The sequence below is a fragment of the Chrysemys picta genome, chromosome 21 (genome assembly GCF_011386835.1).
Source record: "Chrysemys picta bellii isolate R12L10 chromosome 21, ASM1138683v2, whole genome shotgun sequence".
In the NCBI taxonomy this organism is placed as follows: Eukaryota; Metazoa; Chordata; order Testudines; family Emydidae; genus Chrysemys; species Chrysemys picta.
Genome location: NC_088811.1, coordinates 19219348 through 19242003, shown reverse-complemented (window position 1 = coordinate 19242003; position 22656 = coordinate 19219348). Strand labels below are relative to the sequence as shown.

At 52.9% G+C, this 22656-nt stretch overlaps 1 protein-coding gene across 2 annotated transcripts in view; it reads left to right on the top strand.

Annotated features, from left to right (window-relative positions):
* The first annotated feature begins 3558 nt into the window (after positions 1–3558).
* EPHA8 (EPH receptor A8) overlaps positions 3559–22656 on the top strand; it is a 129170-nt gene continuing 110072 nt past the window's right edge. For both annotated transcript variants that reach the window (XM_065574947.1, XM_008169872.4), the window contains exon 1: positions 3559–3774. In XM_065574947.1, the coding sequence (XP_065431019.1) occupies positions 3705–3774 (70 nt within the window). In that variant the 5' untranslated portion in view covers positions 3559–3704. The remainder of the gene's footprint in view (positions 3775–22656) is intronic.

Genomic DNA, 22656 nt, shown 5'->3' with positions numbered 1-22656 from the left:
GCCGGCCCTGCACAGATGGGTTCAGAAGGGCTAGTGGGGGGACAGACTGGGGCACAGGTTCAGGAGCTAGTGGGGTGCCAGCACTAAGCCTGGGGTTGAATGGGGGAGCAGGGGCTCCAGGACCACATGGGGATGGGGGGTAGGGAGACTCCAGGGCTACATGGGGATGGGAGGTGGGGGGCTGAGGGCCACATGGGGACAGGGACCAATATGCCTGACTGAATGGGAGAGGCTCGGGGTCAGCCAGGGTCTGCATGGGGGAGGCTCTCCAAGTCCCTGACAATCCTCCCCCAAAAGAAACTGTTCCATACTTCTCCCACCCACACCCAACAACCCTTCAGGATCCCTCCCAGGCCTTTCCTCTCCCAAAGCTCCACTGTTACCCTGACCCCCCCAAGCCTTTGCACTGCTTCTGAGGGGTGCAGAAATACGGTTCTGTAGTGTAGTTTAAATGAATTACTCAGAGTTCTGTATTAATATGCCTAGTAAGGAATCTGTCAGAAAAAAATTCTGAAATTTTTTTTTGTCTGTATTGTTACAGACATACTTGCTGACAGGTATTTTGAAATAAACAACCAAATAATTGAAACTGGCATGTTTATATTGTGTTATTTTGACAAATAAAATCTGCAGAAATTTGCAGAATTTTTAATTTTTTGGGCACAGAATCTTTAATTTTTGGTGCAGAATTCCCCCAGGAGTAATATAGAGTCTAATGGCCAGTGCCACCCTGCATTGTTGGGGATGGCTGAGCCCTTCGTTTCCTTGTGCTGTACATGCTGAAAACAAAGCTCAACGCTACCCAGGGCCCGGAGAACAGGCGATTCCAATAGGAAAAGGGATCACTGGCTCCTCTTAATAAAGGATGGGGGTTGAGGGCACTCATCACCTGACCCCAGCTAGGCCAGCATCACCAGGGGAAAGGACCCTGAGCCTCAAACAGCCAGACAGCTCCAAATTCCCCTCTAGCGTGATCTGAACTCTAACCCCATCCAGCTAGAAACCTACTCCTGATCCTAATTTTGGGGACTAACCGTGACACTGTGCCTACTTTTAATTCTCTCTATCCCCGAGCACAAACGTGGTCCTGCCCCTAAACCCGACCCTGGCTATAGCCCTGACCCTGAGTTAAACTGAAGGCTGATCCCATGAAGCCCCTGATGACAGGATTGCTGTAGAGCATGTCTCCAGCCAGCCAGCTTCCCAGGGGGACAGGCCGTGAACAAGCTGGTGGAGACTTGTACTGCAAGGCCATTCCAACACTGAGGGCAGGGGAAATGCCTAGACAGATTCCAGAGCCATTTCCCTGAATGGGGAATTGTTGAACCCACGCTGGGAGAGGAAGGGCTAGCATTCTCTGCAGCAAGGGCACCTCCCCCAGGAGGCGTTCGAAGGGGATGAGGCCCTCAGGAAGCCAATGGTGGTGTTGCATCCAGCAGCAGGGAACCAGTCCCGGGCACCAGGACCTTGTGGGGATGGAGCACTCCCACTCACCTGCTGCAGATGGACTATAAAAGTTGCCGGGACGCTCTGAAGGGAAATGTCTTGGCCAACAAGAGAAGCATCATGGGTTGGAGGAGTGGGCCAGCCAGGTCTCTATTCCCTGAGACCCAGACAACAGCAGTCCTCCCAGTCCCAGCACCTAACCCAGGACAAGAAGGGACTCCATGCTGAGGCAGGAGGGATCTGCCCTGCCCCCAATGTTCAAGAGGAAGAGAAAGATTTGGTATCTCAGTAAGTGATCCTGAGCTGGCGGATGGTCTCATTGTCCCTGGTGCAGTGCCCGGATGGCCATGGGGCTACTCCGGGGTGGACTGGCCTCACACTACATAAGTACAGACTGCAGAGGGAAGAGTTGAAAAGCAGCCCCTCCTTCGTGAGCAACAGTGACTTCTCAGATCCCTCCAAAAGACTCACGTTCTATGCTACCCACCGGGACTGGGGCGATGACCAGGGTGGGTCCTGGGAGTGGCACCGCAGCTGACGCTATGTGCTGAAATTGGCTTAAAATGGGACATTAATCATTGGTCTAAAGATCTCAGCCATTCCCTTCTCTGGGCTTCCTAGCGCCCCCTGTCTGCATCTGGCTGTGTCCGGCTGTCTGCAGCTGTCTTGTCTAGACTAAGCAATTTGGGACGGGCCTGTCTGCTGTTTGTGTCTGGCTGACAATGCTGAGCACATTAAATACTAAGTCACAACAACAATGCATTCAGAAGTCAGGATTTGCCAATGGTTGCTATTTGCACAGATCGGAATCATAGAATCTCAGGGTTGGAAGGGACCTCAGGAGGTATCTAGTCCAACCCCCTGCTCAAAGCAGGACCAAGCCCCATACTTAGTCTAGGAAACAACTGTGGTAGCAGTTGGCAAATGCCGGGTTTTCAGGGCTGACCATGGTATCTGCCAGGGTCTGCATTCCCCCAGCACCATCTGATAGCTGCACCGTACAAACACCGCAGCACCTGCATTATTGGCCCAGCATGCTGCCGTGACAGCAGTTGCAAGGCCGCTCCATACACAAGGTGCTGCCCTGTCCCTTCTGGCAGAATGGCCTTTAGTTTGGAATCTTGCCTAGGTCAGGAAAAAGGTCCTCGCTAACACGTGTTGATTCAGCGCTGCTTTGAGTGTGTTCAACACCTTTCGAAACAGGGTAGTTGGGCTGACACCTTTTTAAATTGCACTTCATTATACCTGTCGGTTAGCACACTGTTCCTAGTCTAGACAAGGCCAAAGAGAGCAACCGAGGCACAAGAATCAGAGGGGTGGCTGTGTTAGTCAGAGGGTCCTGTTGCTTTTTACAGAGGCACAAGAGCAAGAGCCCCCGCAGAGTGCGCATCTCCCGTACAGCAGGGTGCTGGGCTCAGAGAACAGGGCAGCTGCACTCTACACAGTGATATGCCTAAGGATGTTTTACAGAAAAAACCCTCCCCTAGTCCATGTGTGCTCTGGACCATCCCTGGAGGGACGGGGGATTTATCAGAGTTAGAAGATCATCTAGTCCAAACCCCTGTGCAAAGCAGGGCCAAGCCCCAATTAAAATCAGCCAACAGATTTTTGCCCCATATCCCTAAATGCCCCCCGGATTGAACTCATAACCCTGGAGTTAGCAGGCCAGTGTGCAAACCACTGATCTATCCCTCCCCTGCACCCTGGAGAGCCACTCCCTCCCCATCAGCTGCCCTGGGACTCAGGAGAACCTTTGCAAGAACTTCCCAGCCTCTCCCAGAGCCCCCCCTCCCTGCACCCCAGCCCGGGCTCGCCACTGGGGGGATCGCCTCGAGAGCTTGCCTTCGTCTGTCCAGCGTCCATCCACTGCCTCCCTCTCCCAGCCAGCCCTTGCCCTGCTCCATGCCCCGGGGCACGGTCCCCCCGGGACAGGGAGCAGCGCAGCAACCTTTGCGGCCTCTGCCCCGCGCCGAGGTCTGTCTAAGCAGCACGAGCAGGGTGGAGAGGGAGCCCGGCGCGTGGATGGATGCACCGTAGGGGGGGGGGGGGGGGCTCTCTGAAACCCAGAAATCCAATTGGCTTCTAGGCTGTGACGGGCAGTTTGCTCCCGCCCCCCATGCAGCTTGCCTGGGTGGACGCGAGCAAGAGTGTGGAAAGTGCAGCCGGCTCGGCTGGGCTCTGCCGAACCCCCCGCGCCAGCGCCCGCAGGAGCCCGGCCGGGCGGGCTGCCCCGTCCCCGCCGCGCCGCGCCGCGCACCATGGCCCGGCCGCCCCCGCTCTCCCTGCTCCTCGCCATCGCCGCCTGTGCCGCGGCCGCCACCAGCGAAGGTAGGAGCCCGGGTGGCCCGGCGCGGGGCGGGCGTGTCTGCGGGGGGCAGGGGCAGGGGCAGGGGCCGGGCCGGGCTGGCATCGCTCGCTCCGCCGGGCGCATTTCTCCGGGCGCAGCGCCGGGCGCCCGCCTGCCCGAGTTCCGCGCTGGGCGGCCCAACTTCAGCGCAGGGCAAGAGACTTCGTGGCACATGCCAGGGGCCTGGCAGCCCGGGCCGGGCCCTGTGCGGGCAGCGCCGGGGGAGCCTGAACCGTGGCGTTCTCCGCTGCCCGCGCTACAGCCCAGGCGGGAGCGGCCGGACCGTGGGGCTGGGGCGGTCCGTGCTGGGGGCGTTGGAGGGATGGAGCGGGCCGTGCAGACCGCACCCCCCGGGGGTACCCGGGAATGACAGAAACTTCCAACGTGGCCAGCTGTGAAGCCTCCAGGGACCCTGCAGCGCACTCCTCTGCCCGGCTCCCCTGGGCGCTGGCTCCCCTGGGCGCTGGCTGCCCAGTTCCCCTGCCCGGCTCCCCTGGGCGCTGGCTGTCCGGTTCCCCTGGGCGCTGGCTGCCCGGTTCCCCTGCCTGGCTCCCCTGGGCGCTCCCTGCCCGGCTCCCCTGGGCGCTGGCTGCCCAGTTCCCCTGCCCGGCTCCCCTGGGCGCTGGCTGCCTGGTTCCCCTGCCCGGCTCCCCTGGGCGCTGGCTGCCTGGTTCCCCTGGGCGCTGGCTGCCCGGTTCCCCTGCCCGGCTCCCCTGGGCGCTCCCAGTAGCATTCCTGCTGCCTCTTTCCAGGGCACCAGATGTCCCTCACCAGACCTGTGCAGGCAGATGCCTCTCAGTGTTGTCAGAGAGTTCTCGCTGCCCACCTTGCTACCAACACACTGGCAATGCCTTTCCTGCTGCCTCTGTCCCCTGCAGCTCTGGCATCCTTGTGCCATCTCTGACCCTCCAGCTGCCTATCACCCCCACAGCACTGACTGCAGGGTCTGGGCTGCCTTTCCATGACATCCCCAGTGTCCCATCTTCCATCTTCCCCAGCCGTTCTCCCCGTTCCCTGCTGCCCCATCTGCCAGCCTCGCCTGGCGCCTTCCGCAGTGGGTGGCCAAACATCCCCACCCTGAGAGCAGTGTTTCTCTCCATTCCCTGTAGTTCAGCACTCGTCTAGCCTTGCTGCCCAATTCCCTCATCCCCATGCCCATCTTTCACCCCTCGGCCCATCACACCTCTGTCCCTGGCCCCCCCGGCTGTCCAGCTTCCTGGCTGATTTCTTGCTTCACCCTGCGACTGGGCCAGTTTCTCCTTGACATAGAGGAGTCCCAGCAGTGGAGCCCGAGTGCTAACTTTCTCCCGTTACTCAAAGGTGGTGCTTTAAAGTGGTCTGGGAAAAAGTGCGTGGAGGGGGGTAGATCACTCATAATCTGAGAGCTGCGGCTTGGGTCAGACAGTGCCCTGTGGCCCCCCGGCTCCATTTCTAATTACATTGTTTGCTGGGTGTGATCCTTTGCGCCCCCCCCCCCCCCGCCTCCCGACACACTTTGGAGCTCCCTGCCCCCAGAGCCCAGTGCCAGCTCCCGTTACACAAAGCTGCCTGCTGGGCTGTCCCTGCCCTCTCAGCAGCCAGCGAGTCTGGGCAGCGCTGCGGCTGCACTAACCCCAGCGCCGGGCACCTCAGCTAACCCTGCTCCTGGACAGAGCATCTCCGCTACCAGGCAGCTGCTCTCCTTGTGCTTCTGGGAACGTTCCGTGTGCTGGTTTCATTAACGGCACAAGGAGGAGAGTGCGGCGGGGGCTGGAAATTCAGCTGCCTCTGGGCTGTGCTGGCGGGGACTCAGCTTAGCGTGGAGGGAGGAGATTAGGTCCCTAGGGGCACAGCCTCATGCAGCCTGCCCGCCGGGAAAGGGACTCTGGAGAGGGGGCAGCGCTGGGTGTGCTGGAGTCCGGCTGTGGCGCAGGGAAGGTACACGGCTGCCGCTGGAGTTCTTCCCCACAGCTCACCCTTGCCAGCACCGCCGTGGATCTGGGCCCCCCAGCAGTCAGGGACGTTGTCGCCAGCTCACCCTGCAACAATGTATCAACAGGGGCCTGTCACCCTGGCCTTGTGGCTTGACCTGGGGCTGGGCTGCCCTTTGCCCTGAGCCTCACCCTGCCAGGGTCTCATGCCTAGGGGGTCAGATGTGTGTGAGAGCCCGAGCTGCAGCCGGAACTGCACCGACCACACGGCTCTTTTCAGTGTGCTAGTGTGAGTCTGTATCCCGGGGCTGCAGCGTCGACATACCCTTAGCAGGCTTCAGCTGACCCCTCGTTGCCTCAGGGGTGGCCTGTGCACGGTGCCCTCACTCTGCTGTGCCCACGGGGCAGCTCAGGTCTTAGCAGGGTCCCTGCTGAACCCATCCCAACACAAATAGCTCCCGGGCTGGCAGGTGTTTGAAGAAGCGCCGGTGGAGACAGCTGTGTGCTGGGCTGGGTTCCCCAGCTGGGAGGGCTTCCTGTGTCCCTGCCAGACTAACTCTGTCTTGTGCTCAGGTGAGCTCTCCCGTAGGCCAGCCTCACTCATCCCTTTGCCCACGTTCATCCCCTGACCCCATGTGCCCTTCTCCCCACACCGCAGATCTCGCAGCACTGCTGACTGCCCGGCTGCTCAGACAGAGGCAGGCCCCCCACCCTTTGGTCAGATACAGAGGTACCAGGAGTCGAGGCCAGTGGCAGGCTTCTCACTCACACCGCTAACTTGTTTGGGACCAGTGACTGGGTTCTGATCCAGCGGGGACTGACCTGACTCTAATGCATTCATCTGCCCTTGTCCTCAGACCCCAGACCCTCGCCCCAAACCCCACCGCTTGTTTGCAGCTTTGAACTATGGGGCTGACGCTGGAGAATGCTGGACTGTGGGGACCGGGGTACGCGCGGATCACGGGATGGGGAGATACGCTGCTGGGCAGCGCGGTGTCTGTGATGTCAGTGATACAGGAGCAGTGCGGAGGAATGCCAGGCAGGGTTAGCACATTGTCAGTGGTGTTGGGAAAATACCAGGCGGAGTTGTCCATGGGACCATGGCGAGATCAGTGTCTGTGGTGCCAGGGTTCCGCTGACCAGTGGCTTGTTAGCGGTGCCGGGGATACAGTGGGCACCGATTGATTCTGCTTGGTAGCTGAGTGTGATTGATGCCAGGGTGACGTGGGGCAGGGATATGTCCATGGTACTAGATTTATGCTGGGGCAGGGATGTGTCAGTGGTGCCTCGGTAATAGCTGGCAGCAATGTCTGTTGCCAGAATCACAGCAGGCAATAAATGGAGTGCCAGAGGCTAGTGTAATGTCAGGGTCACACTGGGCTGGGATGTGACTGCGGTTCTGGGATGACAATGGGCAGAGCTGTGTCAGTCTTTTCAGATTATATTGAGCACGTATGTGCCCGTGAGGCCAGGGATATGACGGTCTGGGATGCAGGCGATACAAAGCGCCTTGATGTGTCTTGGATGCCCGGCCATTGACGAGCCTGTGATGCCCAGTGTAGGATGGGTACCCATGAGGCTGGGGTACAACCATGGTGGCACCGTTATGTTCAGCTCTGGTTATACGGAGCAAGAATCTGTTCCTGGTGCCAGGGTAGTTGAGGGCAGGTATGTGAGTGCTTTGCTGCCTGCACACAGGGAAGCAGTGTATCCATGGCGCCAGAGCTAAAGGGTAGTGATGTGTCAGTGGAGCTGGGGGGCACTGGGCAGTGGTGGGTTCGTGGGGCCATGTCTGTGCCTGACAGTGCTACATCCTGCCTCCCATGGTTATGGCAGGCATGGACGTGTGTGTGGCACTCAGGATACACGGGGCAGGCATGTGTGTGTGGAGCCAGCATTACGCTCGGTGTGGGGTGGGTTATACTGGGCAGGGGATAGTTCCCCGGAGCGAGGTCATACTGGGCAGGATAGTTCCCTGGAGCGGGGTCATACTGGCAGGGTAGTTCCCTGGAGCGGGGTTATACCAGGCATGGGTATTTTCCTGGAATGGGGTTATACTGGGTGGGAGTACTTCCCTGGAGCGGGATTATACTGGGTGGGGATATTCCCTGGAGCGGGGCTATACTGGGCGGGGGTAGTTCCCTGGAATGGGGGTAGTTCCCTGGAGTAAGGTTATACTGGGTGGGAGTACTTCCCTGGAGCAGGGTTATACTGGGCAGGGGTAGTTCCCTGGAATGGGGGTAGTTCCCCGGAGCGGGGCTATACTGGGCGGGGGTAGTTCCCCGGAGTGGGGCTATGCTGGGCGGGGGTAGTTCCCCTGGTATGGGGGTAGTTCCCCGGAGCGGGGCTATACTGGGCGGGGGTAGTTCCCTGGAGCAGGGTCATACTGGGCGGGAGCACTTCCCTGGAGTGGGGTTCTATTAGACTGGGGTAGGTCTATTAGGGTTGGATTGTTCTAGAGAGGGACAATTTTGCGGTTGGGTTTTTACTGCCCACATTTTGCAGCTCAGAGCCCTCGTGTGCCCCCTTCAGGCCTCCCGCCCAACCCCATCATCCTGCCTCACAGTCATAGGCAGGGGCTGGAGCAGTTGTTATAGGGGGGTGCTGAGAGCCCTGGATAGAATGGAAACCACTTCCAGCCAGGGGGTGCGGCAGTGGCGTGGTTTCCATTCTATCCAGCGTTTACCGTTTGGTTCAGTGTCTCTCAGCTCTCCCACTATACACACTGGTCCAGCACCTTTGCTCATAGTCAGTCCTGTCTGGCTTCCTTTGACCCCACCCTGGTTCAGCCCTCTCTCCACAGACTTTCCATCCCCCTTCCCACTCCCTCTTTTGTCCTAGCCACTCATCCTGTAAGGACCTTGGCCACCCCACCTCAGTCTATGTCTCTCCTGCCAGCGTTCTCCTCCTCACGCCCGTCTTAACGCTGCCCCAGACTCAGACACTACGATACAAATCAAAGCCTGTGTAGCTCTCTCCCCAAACTCTCTTCCTGGGGTGTGAATGGGGTGGCCGCTCCCAACCTCTCTGGGGCCTGGCTTTCCCATGCTAGGGTGCAGAGAGCAGTTGACGGGCACTGGGCTCCATTCCTGGCACCTGAGGGTCTAATTTGCATTTAGCCACCAAGAAGCCTGTAATCTGGGCCCTTGGGTGTCTGCATCCCACATGCAGTCGGACAAGCCACAGCCCACCAGAACCTCTATGCCAGAGTGACACCGCTCCCTGAAATGCTTCCCACCATCCCCGAGTGACCAACCTGCTGGGCACCAGTGGGCACCCTGGCGTCACTGCCCCAGTGTGCACTGCGTGAGGGGTGAATTGTTCAGAGACTGAGTTGATTTTCTTCTGAGCACTAGAACCTGGGGTAAATCCAGAAAGTGGGAAGTGCAGCTGCAGGGCAGAGAGTCCTTCTCAGTCACATCTGCCTCAGTTAGTTTAATGTGCGCGCATTGGGTGTGTGCGTGCGGAGGGTCTTGGGTGTGTTTGTGTGTGTAAATGGAGAAGCTGCCCCAGTCTGCTCTTCCTTCCATTCCACCAAAACCTAACAACCCCTTTCTTTCCAAAGGGATTTAACAAGAGCTCAGTTTTCCACCTGCAGGTCCCTTCCCCATGCGCTCAAGGATTCTGCTTAGGTGTGAGGACCCAATCTTGCAAAGATTGGCAGTTGTGTGTAACTTTATGCCTGTCAGTAGTTCCCCTGAGCGAGGTCTTTGCAGGGTGGGGCTCTCGGATGTGTGTTGGGGTGGGGGCGTTGCTGATATTGCTTGTTCAGTGATGAACTTCAAACAAGCTGTTTGGAGAAGGCAAATTCTTTTTCTGTTCTGTAGGAAATTCTGACATTTTGAAAAATAATTTTTGTTCCAAATCAGAACTAAAAGCCAAATTTTCCCACAGAGCAAAAATTCTGAAAAATGTTGATTCAGCATCATAGACCCATAATGTTTTAATAAAATAAAATGTTCTGTTTGGATAATATAATATGAATGAATAAACAGTCAAAATGAAGTGAATCAAAACGATAAAGCTGAAATGAAACATTTTTATCTTACTGAAACTTAACGTTTCAACCTTTTCAAAATGAAATAAGACCATTGCAAGATTCCACTTGACTTTTCCTATGAAACATTTCATCGATAATGACATGTTCCTACCAAATATTTTGTTTTTGACAAATCTGCATGTTCTTATGGAAAATTGTTCTGTCAGATTTTCAAGCCCCTCTACTTACAGTGTTTCCTCTGGCCTGAGAGCTACCAGCAGCCCTGCATTCTTCCTCTCAAGCTTAGGAAAGATCTGTCAAACCAGTGGAGTCTTTCAAACCAACAGAGGTGTTTAAAGTGCTACCTCCATAGGCATGAATGTGTTTGTAATACCGCTCGTCACACCTCTGCATCCCCTAAGTGACTTTGTGGAGGGCATTATTATTATACGTCTCTCTGTGTAGATGGGTGTGTGCACACATATCTGTGTCTGTGTCCTTCATCACATCTCTTGTGGGACATCCCATGCACGCTTCTCTTTGCGGCAGGGAGTGATTGATAAGTGGTGCACCTAAATGGAGCCTCTTGGCATCTCTGTGAAAGGGAAGCAGCTCCATTTAAGCTGCCCAGGTTTCTCCTCCATCCACTCCGATCGCAGCCTGGAGCATGTTTACCCATCACAGACTCTCCTGATGGATAAGCAAGGTGCTAACTGCTCGCTGCTTTCCGCACTCAGTGTGGAGATCACTGCACCCGAACAGAGTCCCAAAGGCAGAGGATGGTGCTCCAGGAACAATGGTCATTGGACTGTGCAGACCACTCCGTGCCCAAGTGGCTTGATTGTCCAGGGATCCTGGGTTGCCAACCTGGGCTCACAGAATCCCTGATTTTTTCAGACCTTCCCACGCAGCATCAGGATTCGGTGATGTTACATATTTATGTTGCTTTGGACATAACCATAACACCCTCCCTGTGCAGGGAACCAGGAGTGACCAGGATAGTGTTAAAGGCAAGTAAACAGGAAAGCTGAGAGTCAACTAAAGCTTGTAGGGAAAAGATACAGGCAGCCAGTGATCAGAAGGAGTTAATGCAGGGCATTTATCAAATATATCAGGAAAAGGAAACACGGTGGAGACAGGACATCACTAGATCCATTGATAAAAGAAGAGGAAGAAATTAATGATCACTCTAAAAAATAACTGAGATACTGAATTTGTTTGAAAATCTACCTTCAGGCAGAAAAAGAGGGGAAAGTAATTTGGTCAATTAGTGAGTGCAGAAGAACCTGTAAAAATAAGTATTGACAAAGAATATAGGCCCTATTCTATCATCTGGTTTTAATCAGAAATCCCCATTGATATCAATCAATGCTTCAAATCTGCAATCTGCTTCAGAATTCTTAGCATAATCACACCCTAGTTGAGGAAGCATTTGTATAATCTGAACATGCACAGATTAGCTGTCTGGGATTAAATGCATGCCTGGGTATTTAGAGAAGCAGCAGATAAGCTTACTGTATTACTGATACTCGCAGTGTTGTTGGAGCCGTGTGGGTCCCAGGATGTTAGAGAGACAAGTTGGATGAGATAATATCTTTTATTGGACCCACTTCTTCTGGTGGGGAGAGAGACAAGCTTTTGAGCTCTTCTTCAGGTCTGGGAAATGTGCTCAGAGGGTCACAGCTAAATACAAGGTGGAACAGATTGTTCAGCATAAGTCGTTAACACACATTTCAGGGGATCGTTTGAGGCGAAGTGGCCCATTAATACTCCTCCAGTCATAGGGGAGAAGGGAAGGGGGAGGGGAGAAGAAGATAAAATGCTACCAATAGCGATTTCTGAAAAATCAAGAAAAGTGGTGAGGTGCCAGGAGTTAGAGACTAGCAAATACAGGTACCAGTCTTCAAAGAAGAAGGGAAGAGTGATCCTGGTAATTCCCATTGTACAAATCTTACTTGTAAAATAGAGGGGGGGGGGAAACCTCTTAGACAGCTAACAGAGGGATTCTCCGAGTTACCTAATGGGCTTTGCTTACAGGAGCAGATTTTCAAAAGTGTTCGGGCCCAGATTTGTCAGTGGTCAGCTCCTCCCCACAACTGGGGTCATATTTTCAAAAGAGCTCAGCGTTCAGTGTTCTTTTGAAAACTTGGCTCTTTATTGTGGTGCCTAAATGGGAGCATAGTGCAGACCACAGCGTAATGGAGAGATCATTTCACGGACTCCTCTCCCCCTCCTAATCTTCCAGTTGTAATCTCATTAATGGGCTCTGTGCTCAAATAGAAAACACGGCAAAATTCAGCCGATAATTTATTCAGTGTGCATTATTTTGTCCGCCCTGCTTCCAGCGGTGATGAGGGAGCGATCATTCGCCTAGTAAATATCTGAAAGAGAGAGGGAATGGCTTTTATGGCTGTAAGGCTTTGAGGATGCTACGGTCAGTTTTAGCATTTAGGAACAGGGAAAATAACACAGATTTTCTTCATGTAGATCATTAGAGATGAATGAACAGTGCAGAAAGGACTTGTGAATATTTGAATAAAAACTGTGAATTGGCTTGGACAAAATTTGCAAACCCTTTTCTTTGTTTTCTGTGAACGCTTGCATGAGTGATTTTTTTGTTTTATTTTGTTGTTGTTTTCTGTTTACAAGAATGTTGGTGGAAAGCAGAGACTGGTGTGAATATATGGGGGTGCCAAAGGGTTCATGCTGGAATGGGGTCTGAGCACATCTTGAAAGCTCTTTAATTTCTCCTGTTAATAGTATTTTCTAGAGCTGGTTCAAAACTGAAAACAAATGTTTACAAAATTTTTGGAGATATTTTCATCTTGCAGAATTCAAAATGGACCTAGTTTTCAAGAATTTTTTTCACAGTTTTTGTTTTATCAAAATAATTATTACAATTTGCTGTATACTGAAAATCCAGTTTTTGGTAAATGACAAATGTGGATAATTATTTTAATAAATATAAACATATATAATGATAAATATAAATTTAAATCAACCTTGAAGAGAAATTAAATTCATTACCAAAAGTGTTCTATTTATTGGTTACCAAAACTCCAGTTTTCAATAAATGAAACATGTGAATAACCATTTTGATGATGAATTCAATAATCTCTTCAATAGAATTTCTTTTTAAATTAACATGAATATTTTTGCAAAAAAATCCTAAAAATTGTTAAGTGTTGACATTTTTTACAAAAATTGCCAATTACAAATTTATTTTTTCAGAGGAAAAAATCCTTTCCATTGAAAAAAGCTCTAAAGATTCCAGCCTACGGGTAGAAACGCCCCGATGGGGTGACCACCATAGGGTGACCAATCGAACTGTGAATACCACATAGAAGAGCGTTAAAGGTGTAATCAAAGCAAATCATGGAGAAACCCCAAATAGCCTGAATCACGTCCACAAGACGTGTCCTTCAAATGATTATGACTAACAAACACATTTGAAAAAATCTAAATTTCTCAGTGAACAATCCACAAGCAGGGAGCTCCTCAGTTGGAAGCGACAGAGGAGGAGAGAGACTGAGGTGTGTGGGCTGATCATAGGATTACTATGAACTAGCAGTGTGATGTGTCTGTGAAAAAAGCAAATATGTTCCTAGGATGTATCAGCTGAGGCATTTCCAGTAGAGATGGAGAAGTATTAACACCATTGTACATGGCACTGGTAAAACCTCCTTTGGAATACTGTGTGCAGTTCCAGTCACTCATGCCCCCCTGCTTCCACAGGGACCCTGGTCTCCCTCGGCTGGAGAGTCTCCCCTCTCTTTTATCCACATGGTGCGTGAGCCTGAGCCACCAGGAGTTGTGTTTTCGGGGGACTCTCTTGTGCTTTGCCGTATAGGAACGTATTCCCTGTGAGCCCGGTCACAGCAGCATTGGCCCCGGCCGCCCCTCCTCCTGGGGCACCACTGGGAAACGCTGCTACAGAAATTTGGGGCTCCTGAAACAAAGGCTGCTAAAATGCCGTTTCAGCGGCTCATAAAAGTGTAACATGATTTTTGTTTCCCTAAGTTAAATGGTTTAGCTGAAAGGTACAAGGCCAAATTCACCTCTCTGAGTAAATTCCCATTAACATCATTGGAGGTTGAATTGCCTTAGACCAGTGCTGAATTTGGCTTGCAACCTCCACATCTGTAGACTATAGACAGGAGAAAAACTGCTGGATTGTAGCAGGTATAAAAGGCCAGGGCTTCTACGTGTGGGTTTGGTGCAATATTAGAGGGAGTGCTGAGAGATCTATGTGTACACAAAGCTAGTAGCCACGAGCGGTATGGGGAGTTACCGGGAGCAATCTGTTGGGAAAATTGGGCTTGGGCGAGAACTCTGGGCGTTGTGAATAATTTTTAAGTACTGCACATGCAAAGTGAAAAGAGCAGTAGCTCTAAGAAATTCCTCCGTGGGATACGTCCATAGTAGGGACATATTGAGACAGCCTCAAAACATGCAGGCTTGTCCTTCTCATGGGGATCCGGGCAGAAGGACCAGGCAGGCATCGCCCCTAAAACAGAGCCACGGAAACGCATTTAACAGCTGCGGTCGTGAAGGATGAACCACTTTGTGCCACACCTTTTGCCAAGATCCTGACACGGCAACTGTACAGATTACAGAAACGGCTGTGCACACGTGATAATGTACACACAGAGTGTGTGTAGTAGTAATGCTGAACCATGTGGCGTAAGAACCTGTATCAGACAGAATTCAAGTAGGGCCTGTGCCTACTATAGCGATGACTTCTGAAAGACTAGGTGTGAACATATCCAGGAAATGTAAATCGCAGCCCAGCAACGTGGCTCTGAAAACACGGACGTCGCACTTTTGCAAAGTGGCCACAGAGTTTGATTGCCTCCAAGTGGATACCAAGCGTCAGCAAGTCCAGACAAAGCCAGCAGGAGCCTGTGGGGCTCCTCTGAAAGTCAGGCACCAGGATCCAGATCCTCAAAGGTATTTAGGTGCCTAATTCCCATTGATTCCAGTGAGGGTTAGGTGCCTTGAATATGTTTGAAGATCTGAGCCTAGGTGTCTCAGGCTTGGACATCTGAAAATGGAGGCATCCCAGATCACTCACCACTCTTACACCTTTGGCCATTCAATGCAGTGCTCCAAAATCCAGGGGAAAGGGCAGCAAAGTGCAGCATCAGTGCCAGGTGACAAGCAGTATGGCCATCAGGCAGGAGAGACAGAGGATTGATGCATTAAGGCTGGGATTTCCAAAGCAGCCCAAGGGAGTGATGAGCCCAAATCCCATGGGAGTTAGGCACCTTGGAAAATCCTCATCTCTGTATTGCTTGGGATCAACCAGCAAGAGGTTTGGCAGAGCGTGCGTACGGAGAGATGCTGCCAGTCAGTAACTCAAGGAGCTAGGGGAGGAAAAGGTTTTCAAAGGAGGGATAATCTCCCCGGTAGTTTAGTATGTGGGCTGCACCAAAACCAATGGCAGAGGATGAGTTTTGTGGGGATTGTCACTGAAGAGAGGGTCCTGCTTAGAGGGAAATCAATACTCCATCTCCGCCCCCGCCCCCGGACGGAGCAACGAGAGCAGATGGAAAAATTGACCGGGAATGGGGCCAATCCTGCAAATACCAATAGATGAAACTCCGCAGCTGAGTGACCCCACTGGCACTACTTAAGTAACCTTACACACGTGCAGGTTTGCAGGAGAAGCCTTGAGATTTGACAGGCTTGCCAGCAGGTGGTGCTGGACAGTAAAGCTGAACTGCACTTTGTTATTATATTAATATAAAGATTTTTCCAGTAAAACAGGATCCCCGATGGTGCTGGTCGTGCAAGGAGTGTTCTCCTTCCCGCCACTCCACCATCCTGCACCAGGGGTCACACCTTATCTAGCAGATCCCCTAGCCATCGGAGGAAGAACTGTGGATTGTGGTGGAAATTATTCTCACGCTCTGGAGTGGATAAATGCCACACTTGTGCTCAGCGTATTTGCAAACCTATCATTTGTATTTGTGCAAAGGGGTGACGTTCAGATGAGTGCTTCTGAGCCAAACCTACAAAATACCCCCGGTTGTTCCCATGAATCTCGTTCCGGGCGGGAAGGGATTGATTTCAAAGGGGTTTCCAATGTGGGTGTTTCTGATTTTTCTCAAGACACCTGCGGCTTGACTTTCCCATGTTCTGAGACCCCGCCGCTCCCCCAGACTTTGGCTGGCGCTGGGGTGCTCCGCGTGACTTATGACACACAGGGCTGGTGTCTTGACTTGGGCACCCAACATCTGTGGCCCCTTTTGAAAACATTGCGTGAGCACGGTGCAGAGGGGCAGTCAGAGCTGCTGAAGGATGGAGAGAAAGCAGGGCTAAGGCGCGCCCGGAGCAGCCAACGGGAGGAGCGTTTGCTTGGAATATTTTCAGCAGAACTTTACCAAAAACCCAAACGATGCGTAACTCATGGTGCCGGTTTGCAGAGTCTCTGAATGGAACAGAGCTGAATCTTGTTAAAGAGCCGGAGCTGGCCTGGCTCTGTTAGAAAGGAGAGAAGTGGGATCTCATCCCAGTGGAGCTGAGAGAAAGAAAACAAGGCTCATTTTTCAAGCTAATGCTCTCCCTGCACGCAGTGGGATTGGGGAGCCCGAGTGCCGGGGAGGAGCTGTCTGCGCGCTCTCTCTCTTCTTGCTAGTGCACGACTCTTAGCGTGAGATGCTGCCCTGTGCTGCTCCAAGCGCCTTTCTCCTGGCGAGCTCGGTGGCAGATGCTGCTTATCAAGAGTTTTCATAATCACTTGAAGGAGCCACTCCTGAGAGCGCCCAGGGCTCTTTCATCTCCTCTGTCTTTCAACCAGGGGTTGTCCTGTGCGCTGGGTCTCTGCTGGCCCTCTGCCTTGTGGGGCCAGCATCCCCCTCACACAGCACAGGGACACCACCTGGCAGCTGAGCTCCCTATCAGCACCTCCCCAGGGCAGTCTCTGATCCCATATTTCATGGGCACTGGGTCAGGAGATTCCCCTGGGGAAGAAGAGGAGATCCACTCCCCATTCCTGCTAGCCACTTCCTCACTGGAGTCTCGACAGCCTCCCCGGCTCAGCCTCTCTCCTGCCCCCTTCCCTCCCCAGCTCCGAGCCTCGGCCTTTCCCTCTTGTGGCTCAACTTTACGGGTTTGGCCAGATGTGAATCTCATTCTCTGGGCTCCTGCTCCAGCAGATTCAGTCCCCAACACAGGCTTCCTCCCTTCCGCTCTCCCCTCAGGAGCCTGCCTGGACACCCATAACTCTCTCCCAGGGCCATGCTCCCAGAGCGCAGGGCTGTTACCTCCATCCACCCATCCTCCTTCCCAGTGGCCTGCTGCTGGGCTCTCCCAGTACAGAGCACTGCCCATCCCACTGGTACTAGCCCTGTCCTCTCCCTGCTGATGGGGCAATTTGCAGCAGCGACCCCTCTGCTCACTGGCACTCTCACCAACTCTTCCCTCCCTGGCTCCATCTGCTCCCACAATGCCTGTCCTCTCACATGGCCCCCGAGGATTCCTGCTCCTTCCCTTCAGCTCACGCCCCAGGCCTTGAGCGGTTCCATGGAGCTGCTTGGAGCTCCACCCTACTAGGTTATCCCACCCACTTCTCAGCCTCCTGAACGTATAACAACCGTAGCCCTTCTTCAGATTCCCGCACTCACCAGCCAGGAGCACGCTGGCAAGCTAGTTGGGCAGGGGAAGGAGCAGGTCCCTGACAGAGGAGGAACTTGCACTCCTGCCTGAGAGCTGGGGAGCAACAGACAAGATGTTTGTGCATATGATGGTGAAGCCCCTCCCGGAGTCCATATGCAGGAATCAATTCTGAAGCATTTAGAGGAGAGGAAGGTGATCAGGAACAGTCAGCATGGATTCACCTTGGGCAAGTCATGCCTGACCAACCCGATTGCCTTCTATGATGAGATAACTGGCTCTGTGGATGAGGGGAAAGCAGTGGACGTGTTATTCCTTGACTTTAGCAAAGCTTTTGATACGGTCTCCCACAGTATTCTTGCCAGCAAGTTAAAGAAGTATGGGATAGATGAATGGACTATAAGGTGGATAGAAAGCTGGCTAGATCATCAGGCTCAACGGGTAGTGATCAATGGCTTCATGTCTAGTTGGCAGCCGGTATCAAGCGGAGTGCCCCAAGGGTCGGTCCTGGGGCCGGTTTTGTTCAGTGTCTTCATTAGGGATCTGGAGGATGGCGTGGACTGCACTCTCAGCAAGTTTGCAGATGACACTAAACTGGGAGGAGTGGTAGATACGCTGGAGGGTAGGGATAGGATAAAGAGAGACCTAGACAAATTAGAGGATTGGGCCAAAAGAAAACTGATGAGGTTCCACAAGGACAAGTGCAGAGTCCTGCACTTGGGACGGAAGAATCCCATGCACTGCTACAGACTAGGGACTGAATGGCTAGGCAGCAGTTCTGCAGAAAAGGACCTGGGGGTTACAGTGGGCGAGAAGCTGGATATGAGTCAACAGTGTGCCCTTGTTGCCAAGAAGGCTAACGGCATTTTGGGCTGTATAAGTAGGGGCATTGCCAGCAGATCGAGAGACGTGATCATTCCCCTCTATTCGACATTGGTGAGGCCTCATCTGGAGTACTGTGTCCAGTTTTTGGCCCCACACTACAAGAAGGAGGTAGAAAAATTGGAAAGAGTCCAGCGAAGGGCAACAAAAATGATTAGGGGTCTGGAGCACATGACTTATGAGGAGAGGCTGAGGGAACTGGGATTGTTTAGTCTCCAGAAGAGAAGAATGAGGGGGTTTTGATAACAGCCTTCAACTACCTGAAGGGGGATTCCAAAGAGGATGGAGCTCGGCTGTTCTCAGTGGTGGCAGATGACAGAACAAGGAGCAATGGTCTCAAGTTGCAGTGGGAGAGGTCCAGGTTGGATATTAGGAAACACTATTTCACTAGGAGGGTGGTGAAGCACTGGAATGGGTTACCTAGGGAGGTGATGGAGTCTCCTTCCTTAGAGGTTTTTAATGTCAGGCTTGACAAAGCCCTGGCTGGGATGATTTAGTTGGGATTTGGTCCTGCTTTGAGCAGGGGGTTGGACTAGATACCTCCTGAGGTCCCTTCCAACCCTGATAGTCTATGAGTCTATGCTCCTTTCAGGCCCCTTGTGGCTGTGTTATTCCGCGATCTGACCCTGTTCTGTTTGCCAGGCTCCAGCAATGGGCCGGGCAGCATCCAGCTGGCCCCTAACCTGCCGTTACTGGAGCCCCTCTCGTTTGCAAAGAGCCGTATTCACAGGCCAGCGGAAGGGTTTGTAGTGCGTTGCCCTGGCTGGATTGCTTGCAGCAGGAATCAAACCCAGGCCCTCCGGAGCTAAATGAAGGGGACTCGGCTGTCTGAATTTGAAGGCCAGCTCTAGTACTGCTACCCGTAGCAGGCTCATTCATCTCTAAATATGGCCCAGTCGCCACTAGAGGGGGACAGAGCGCTGCCTGGAGTCGGTGGGGATGATTTATTGGTCATTCATTATTCTCCCGGTGAAAAATAAAACTCCAGGCACCCAAGGCCAATGTTTCCCACCAGGAGTGCTATGGCCGCTAAGGGCTAGACCCAGGTTTTCAAAGTTGCTGTGGAGCTGCAGCTCCTATTGCAGGCAGTAGTGGCCTGGGGTGCTCATTGGGAGGTGATTAACTTCCGGCATCCAGGTTTGGACATTGTGGTCAGTAAGAATAGCATGTGATTTAGCTAACCGGGCCGGAGGCTGTAACTGGTGTGGACAAATGATCCACTGCAAAATCATGAATAACAAACATCCAGAGCCATTCGTGGGTTGTTCCTGGCCTGGACAAACTCCATATTCCAGTGATACCAACACTCCCAGTTTTATTGTGAGTTTCTCAGGATTTGATCTGATTTTTTTCTTGAGTTGTGAGAATTTCATCTTTCTTTTCAAGAGAAGGTACATTTCTAGGCCTCGTTGTGGAGAAAAGCTTGAAAGTGTGACCCCCCTAGAGAACAGAAGGCCAAGAAAAAGATTAATAATAAACATTTTATTATTGTTTACAATCTCATGGTTTTTAAGCCAGTCTGAAAATGTTTTGAGGCCTGATTCGTGGTGTTTGAAGGCTTGCGGGGTTGGCCGCTCTGCTGATTCACTGATTAAATGGTTGGCTATAGATACCTGGCCACACCTGTCTCTTGAAAATCCTGCTTCAGTCTCTGGGAAAAGCATGCCACTTCCTGGTTTGCCTCCTGCAGGGGGCGCCCATTCCCTGCCCCTTTCCCATAGCTTCCAAGGTCAGAAGGGACCATTGTGATCATTCAGTCTGACCCTCTGGAACTCTCCCACAATAATTCCTGCTGGAATGAAAGCAGATATTTTAGAAAAAATCCAATCTTGACTCAAAAAAGGCCAGTGATAGAGAGGCCGTGACTCTGATGCTTGCTTTCTGCTCTGGTTTACTCATGGCGCTGCGCTGGATCCAGTAGTGAGGAGAACCCAGAGCGTGGGGGAGTTGGGAGCCTGGTTGCCAAGGGTGCCCGGGGAGGGGAGCTCAGTTCTACCGCTCTGCTGTTTGAGTGGGTTAGTAACTGAGAGGCAGAGAACAGACGTGTCGGGAAAACACGGTAAAGAGTTGAATTATCAATGCAAAAGGCGTTGTTCCAGGGACGGAGCCTGGCTGGGAATCTTGGGAGGCCTTTGAAGTTCTAATGGTGAAGAATTGAAGCCCAAGGGGACAGGGCTGCTCCCACTGACCCTTCCTCTTCATGTGTGTGCGACCGAGACGACTGCCTGGGAGGGAGAGGATCTAATCGTTGGGCCGGGGACTGCAGCAGGTTAACAATTAGTGAGGGATCTTGGAGCTCCTCTTGCTCCCCTGCCGCTCTTGGATATGCCTAGAAACATTTGGGATGAAAGGGGCCCCTTATGAGGCATCTGGCATGGCCTTGTGCACTGGGGCGGGGCTGATTGCTATGTCTCTGTACTGTCCCCGCTAGCTGCGGGTCTAGTGCCGCTCCCCTGCAGTGTGGCAGGCCTTGTCCTAGGTTCTTTTTCCCACTGGGAACCCAGGAGCAAGGCTTGGTGGGAGGTATTTTCTGCGCTTCTTGTGGGCTTTAATTCTGTGCCTTTCATTAACGTCAGTGGCTGTTGTGCGGCTGAGTCACCCCTCGCCACGGTGAGAAACTTTCCTTAATTGGACTGTTTAGTCTTCTATGGTTCAATTAATCCAGCTTCCTGACACGCTACCCGTAGTCAGCATGTTTAGTGGTTAGAGCAAAGGAATCCAAGTCAAGAGAGCTGACCTCTGTCCCTATCCAAGCCAATGTTTCACTGTGTCACTTTGGGTATAAGACACTCAGCACCCCCTGCCTCAGTTTCTCCACCTGTAAATTAGGGATAAGGCTGTTTACTCACTCTTACGAGCCACAGATTAAGTGCAACATATAATCACTATTATAATGACAAGTAAAACCAGTCAGATTTCTGCAGACTGGGCCAATAGCATCATGTCCTGCCGCACGTCTAAGGGATTGTGAGCCTCATTGTTATGCCATAAGAACAGGATATCTGCTTCCATACATGAGCACATAGTCTGGAGCCTGCATCCCTAGGGCTAGATGGGAACTACACACGGGTCCAATAGCCGTTTATTTTATAATAATGTAAATGCTCGTTACCTCTCCCCCTGCACATGGGGACCTGGGGAAGCAGCTCTGGATGGGTCCTAGATTGGACAGAATGTAGCTGATTCGTTTCCTGCCGCTCCCCAAGGCACGGTGCCGCGGGAAGATTGCGCTGTAGGAGCCATGCAGCCCAAGCAGTGGCTGCCTGGCATACCTGGAACCTTAATCCTGGATCTTAGCAGGCTTCCAAAGCCTTCCAGGTCTCTCCCGGTGAGATCGGAGGCCGTGTCTTTGCTGGCCTAGGGAGCTGTTTTCAAACACGGTGTCCGATTTCCACGTGGTGGATCCCAGCAGGGCCTACGTTAGCAGCGACCTCCCTGCTGCCTGGCCGGCGAGTAAGCGTGTCACCGAGGGCGCAGGTAGCCGGCTGCAGCACTCCAAGCAGGAAATCTCCTGGGCCCAGCCCCTTGCTGGGCAAATTACCCAGGGCAAATAGGCAGAAAATCTTCCGATTAACAATAACAAATAACAATGGATGTGAGCTCTCGGAGGTAATTACTGTGTGCTGAGGGCAAGGTAGTTCTTTGGCAGTCTGCGCAGTGCCTCGCCGGGAGCACAGGGCCTCGTCCTGCTGCCGAGCCGATGAAACCCTGGAAATTCTTTCCAATTGTTCTGCTAACATTAATAAATGGCTCCTAAGCCCCTAATCTGCTCTGTCAGGAGTGTGATGCCCGGGCCCCTCGCAGTCAGCTCGCTTCCCCGCGACCTGCCTCTGCCACTCGTTCCCTGAGTTGTAATAGTAAGTGAAAGTGGCACTGTTCCTCTGGCTGCATGGGCAGCGCTGCATGGAGCCCGCCCTTGCTAGAGGAGAATGCCCGGCTTGCTGGAGTCTCCTTCCTGGCCTTGAGGGAGCCCAGCAGCGGCGGGTTCAGCTGTGGTGTTTATTGTTTGTATTCCAGTTCCTACAGTCCCCAACCAGGATCAGGCCCAGCTGCTGCCCAGGTCTGGTCTCCATATCACTTTTGTACCAATTGAATTATTTCCCTTAGGGCTGTGATTTTCTACTGACATAGTGAAATGAGGGCAACCCCCGGTGTGGACACAGGTTTGTCGGTGCAAAGGAGCCTGATCATGGGACTGCCTCCGAGGGGGTGGGAGCCATTAGCCAATCAGCAGAGAGGAGAGAAGGATCAGGGTGCCCGCTTGGCAGCTGTCTGATGACATCGTCAGTGGCCCAAGGTCCCTGCTTCTGTGCCTGCAGGTGCCGGCTGATATTTGGAGCTGCCTCTGCAAAGCCTTGCTCTTGGGGTGGCCACACTGGAGCGCAATGTGCCTTGGAGCCATGCCGACTGGGTTGCCACCTTTCTAATTGCTGGCAGCCGGACCCCTGAGGTCCTGCCCCACCTCTTCCCTTGAG